This window comes from Odontomachus brunneus, unplaced genomic scaffold (assembly GCF_010583005.1).
Source record: "Odontomachus brunneus isolate Ranch 3 - 2012 unplaced genomic scaffold, Obru_v1 Obru_scaffold_006, whole genome shotgun sequence".
Lineage (NCBI taxonomy): Eukaryota > Metazoa > Arthropoda > Insecta > Hymenoptera > Formicidae > Odontomachus > Odontomachus brunneus.
The window spans coordinates 2,671,521-2,675,909 of NW_022639456.1; the positions used below are offsets into that span (position 1 = coordinate 2,671,521).

A 4,389-nucleotide genomic window follows, 5' to 3' on the forward strand; every position below is an offset into this window, starting at 1 on the left:
AGCGATTCGTTTTCCTTTACACGTATATTCGTTCATCGATTATTTATTTGTTTACATCATATCCCGTACACATCGTATCTCCGTTTCTCGCATTTGTTTGTACGAACTCGCTGCGACAGGCCGCCGACACTTTCCCTCGTTTCTTCTCATCGATTTAACGGTAATACGTGTGCACAGTACTCAATTAATATATCATACAAGTTATACCATAAGGAATACATTATCGCAAAGATGTATTCCCCTTTTCTTGTTTCGATCACTTATACATAAAATATAAAATTACTTTCTTGCTTACACGCTGTTTGTCGTTACAGTCTCACAGTTCATGATCACACTAGATGTATCTATTTTATATACTGATGTTATGTATATGTGTGTATATATATATATATATATATATATATATATATATATATATATATATATATATATATAACATATATATATATAAATATATAACATAACATACTCATTGTATAACGTAACATATTGTACATAACATAACTGCAATATGTCGTATAAACACCTTTTCCATCGATATTGGATACCGTGCGTTTTGATGAAACTCCTTGGCCCTGTGTTATTGCTACTGTTAAGTAACTTAAATAATAATAAACATTCCTTAGAGTTTTATAAATTGCAAGTACATCCTTGGTGATAACACTATCGAAACTACAAGAGACGAATGGAAAGCGCGGATCGACGTATCATAGTTGCACGCAAATATTTCTACATGTGAAAGCTGAGCGCGAAATTACTTCACATTCGAGCCAACACACACACACAGACACACACACACACACACAACTTCTCGTGACTAAAGCGCGAGACAGTGTGTTTCCTTACCATTGTGGCACCCTTCTTTCACCCTCTGAGGGAGGGATCTCTCGCACAAAAATCATAGATACAGGTGCGATGAGAAATAAGGAATATTCTACGTAATATTTCTGCACGGGAGGAGTAATGAGTACATGTCATTTATTTACAGAATATGTGTGCACGCGCGTACGTATACAAAAAGACGGAGGATAATAAATAGCACTTGAAATAAAAAATCATTAAAATCGCGAAGTGCATAGTCATGGAGGAAAAAATAAAAAGTAATGGACTTTTAGATTGTTACTTCCACGAATACACGGCGGTATGTGATAGGAAAAACGGTTCAGAGACTGGTCGATGTGGTAACCGTGTATTGTGTGAGAAGTGTATATACTCATTGCCGTGTGTATATAAATCATGTAAAATTCAAGTTGGACGGGGATATTTTGGCACATACTGGTCCATAGCTTAATGGCACTTTCACGCCACTTCTGAAAGTGGATACATTAAACGTGACCTTTCCTTCTCCCTCCTAAAGCTGCTCTACTATATCGTGATCGCTCTTGTAAGAAGACTGCTTAAAGCTACTTTTCTGCGAATGCTCTGTCCTTCGTAATTCTCTAGCAAAGTATACTATCGTTTTCTTGAGGCCTTCGGCCAGTGGAACCTTCGGTTCCCAGTTCAAGTACTTCTTAGCTCTGCTAATATCCGGTCTTCTTCTCTGCGGATCATCCTCGACCGCCGCGAGCTCCACTATCTCGCTGGTGGCGCCCACCAAGTCTTTTATTATACGCGCGAATTCTGAAATAGATTAGAAGATGTTGGGAGAAACTCAGGGCAGATACGCGCGACGTCGTAAATACGTAACGGACGATTCTCACTTTCGATCGTGTGCTCCACGGGATTCCCGATATTTACGGGTAAGCTGTAATTGGATGCCATCAACGCCACTAATCCGTCCACCAGGTCCGAGACATATTGGAACGATCGCGTCTGCTTGCCACTACCGTAAATCGTGATCGACTCATTCTGCAGGGCTTGGAGAATGAAGTTCGACACGACGCGTCCGTCGTTCATGTGCATTCTGGGCCCGAAGGTATTGAAAATCCGCGCGACCCGGACGGAGACGCCTTCTTGCCTCATGTAAGCGTAGCTCAGTGTCTCTGCGACGCGTTTGCCCTCGTCATAGCAGGCTCGTGGACCTACAATTGATCATTTAATGATCATTAGCGTGCCAACGACTCGAGAAGAGGACAATGCGATTCTTATCGCTTCATTTGTGAAACGAATTATGTGGAATCTTACCGATTGGATTCACGTGACCCCAGTAAGTTTCCGCTTGTGGGTGTTCAGTGGGATCTCCATAAATTTCCGACGTGCTCGCGATTAATACTCGTGCGCCTACGCGTTTCGCAAGTCCTGTAACAACGACGCCGAGAACGGATTATATAACTTCACTTTACTTCGCATACGCACACAGAAAAACACATCCAAATCAAATTGTTTCAAGTATTTTGCAAGTTTACATATTCTCAGATCTATCATATACTCATGACAGGCATTTACTCAAAATTACTAAAAATTTGCTCAAAATATACTCCAAATTTTAGTAAGTCTAGTGAAGAGAATAAATTCTTAGATAATTCTTTTTTTGAGTATATAATGATGAGCTTTTCTAGAATTTGTGATATTTTTTTCGAAAGCTATTATCAAGAAAATATTGGCTGAAAATAGCAATTACTCAAGAGAAGGAGAATAATCGCTCGAGTAATCGCTTTTCTTAGCAGTAGAATGATACTTTTCTATATCTGCTCGCACGCTTCGCGAAGAAATGAGACTTACCCAACATATTTATAGTGCCTAACGTATTCGTCTTAATCGTTTTTACAGGATTCAGCATATAGTGTGGCGGACTAGCCGGGCTGGCGAGATGATAGATCTCGTCGACCTCCAGATAAAGTGGCCTCACGATGTCATGATGCACCAGCTCGAAGTTCTCATGGCCGACCCAGTGCTCCACGTTGCGCTTTCTGCCGGTGAAGAAGTTGTCGACGATTATGACCTCGTGTCCGGCCAGCATCAGACGATCGACCAGATGAGAACCGACGAAACCGGCGCCGCCCGTCACCAGTATTCGTTTCCGGTTCTTGTAATTGAGGAACTTGACCGTCGGGAAGTTCTTCGATACTCTGTTCTCGATCGCGGCCTCCAGGTGCTGCAGCTTGCCCTCCATCTCGCGGATACGCATCTTGGCCTCTTCGATGTCTTTGATATCCCCGTCCTCCTCGTCGACATTGCGTATCTTTTGAGTCACTATAACGTTCTTATCGTCCAGACCGTCGTCTTTATCTCTGCTCACTTTATCCAATCTATGGAATCGGCCGCGAATAAACGAGTGCTCCTCTTCTGTATTCACCAGAGTCTTGTAGAAACCGAATACTGCAAGAGAAGGAAACAATCATGAAAATTTATTCATATATACGTATTTCGTTACATATGCAAAAAATTTGTCGACGTAACCGTGGTTATTATTTATAATTATAAAAAAAACACGCGCACACGCGAAATTCAGAGAGAGGAATTTGATGGACGTGGTGATGAACATTGTACCGTTTTGTTATTAAACCGTTTTTGTTTTTTAAAAGTAGACCGAAAAATATAAGCAATAAGTACGCGATAGCAAAATCTTTTTTTTTCAGAACAAAAAATGACAAATATAAAATTAATTTGTTGAAATGTGTCGATCGACTGTTCAGGTTTGTTCAACGCGAAGTTTGAACTTTACAGTCACGTGTATGTGTGATAAGTGGGGGAGGGGGGAGAGAATAATAAATCTCATTATTACTATTTTTAACATATAACTTTTGGCATTGCGCGATAGTAGTAATAATAGAATCTCGCGTTATGTATAAGCAGTGACCTTCAAACTGTAGTAGCATCACGCAACATTGTATAAAAATGACAAATGCACAAAAAAGAAACAAAGATATCGAGTTTTGGAATATTACGAATTTAATGCGGAATTCGTATAATTAGAAGCGGAGATGAAGTGTCTCTACGACAAATCGAAGCGATTTTTCGCGCGAGGAAATCGCCGAAAATTATTGTAACCCAATCGGACACTCACCCACTAATACACATACCGCGAAGAGTGCAATCTGCTTCATCTTTCGTTGCGTGACAACCATGCTTTGAGTTTGCACATGACTCACTTAGATTACGCTTACGTCACTGCCGCGTTACGCGGTTGACCGATAGAATATCGCATTGTCTCGCATAATACGGGAGACTTAATAGGAGTCGGAGCCACAGTTCGGCTACTTATTCAAAATACAGAGACCAGGAAACCTAACCTCTAACGCACGCACCGCGCACCAGCCGACCTGTGTCCCTAACCTGTATGCGACGAATGATTATTGACGTACGCGCGAACGGACACGAGTGCTGCCATCTGTTGAGGCGTGCTCGCACTGCGTAAGAAAACTACGTTATCGTGCGACGATCACTTCGACGATTGTGGCGTCGCTGATGCCGGCAGCCTTGGACATGACGCGCTGATATCACTCCCCG

General features: G+C 41.5%; 2 protein-coding genes across 3 annotated transcripts in view; one reads left to right on the forward strand and one right to left on the reverse strand.

Moving 5' to 3' along the window:
• The window catches only part of LOC116850917 (MRN complex-interacting protein), a 91,673-nt gene extending 88,000 nt beyond the window's left edge, over nt 1–3,673 (forward strand). For both annotated transcript variants that reach the window (XR_004379479.1, XM_032829800.1), the window contains one exon: nt 2,710–3,673. Coding sequence is in view for 1 of the 2 variants with exons in the window: in XM_032829800.1 (XP_032685691.1) it covers nt 2,710–2,723 (14 nt within the window). In the remaining variant the exon portion in view is untranslated. The remainder of the gene's footprint in view (nt 1–2,709) is intronic.
• On the reverse strand, nt 28–4,234 carry LOC116850883 (UDP-glucuronic acid decarboxylase 1). Its single transcript, XM_032829701.1, has 5 exons — nt 3,947–4,234; nt 2,662–3,258; nt 2,125–2,238; nt 1,701–2,021; nt 28–1,620 (listed from the first exon to the last, which is right to left on the reverse strand). The coding sequence occupies exons 1-5, from the start codon at nt 4,005–4,007 to the stop codon at nt 1,352–1,354; spliced, it is 1,362 nt and encodes a 453-aa protein (XP_032685592.1). The 5' UTR covers nt 4,008–4,234; the 3' UTR covers nt 28–1,351.
• Between the last annotated feature and the right edge of the window lie 155 nt (nt 4,235–4,389).

Bases quoted from the DNA above. Each gene is read 5' to 3' on its own strand.
- LOC116850883 (XM_032829701.1), bottom strand. From the start codon at position 4,007: ATGGTTGTCACGCAACGAAAGATGAAGCAGATTGCACTCTTCGCGGTA. The intron at 2,022-2,124 runs GTAAGATTCCAC...GATCAATTGTAG, and splicing joins GGGTCACGTGAATCCAATCG to GTCCACGAGCCTGCTATGAC. The intron at 1,621-1,700 runs GTGAGAATCGTC...AATCTATTTCAG, and splicing joins CGTGGAGCACACGATCGAAA to AATTCGCGCGTATAATAAAA.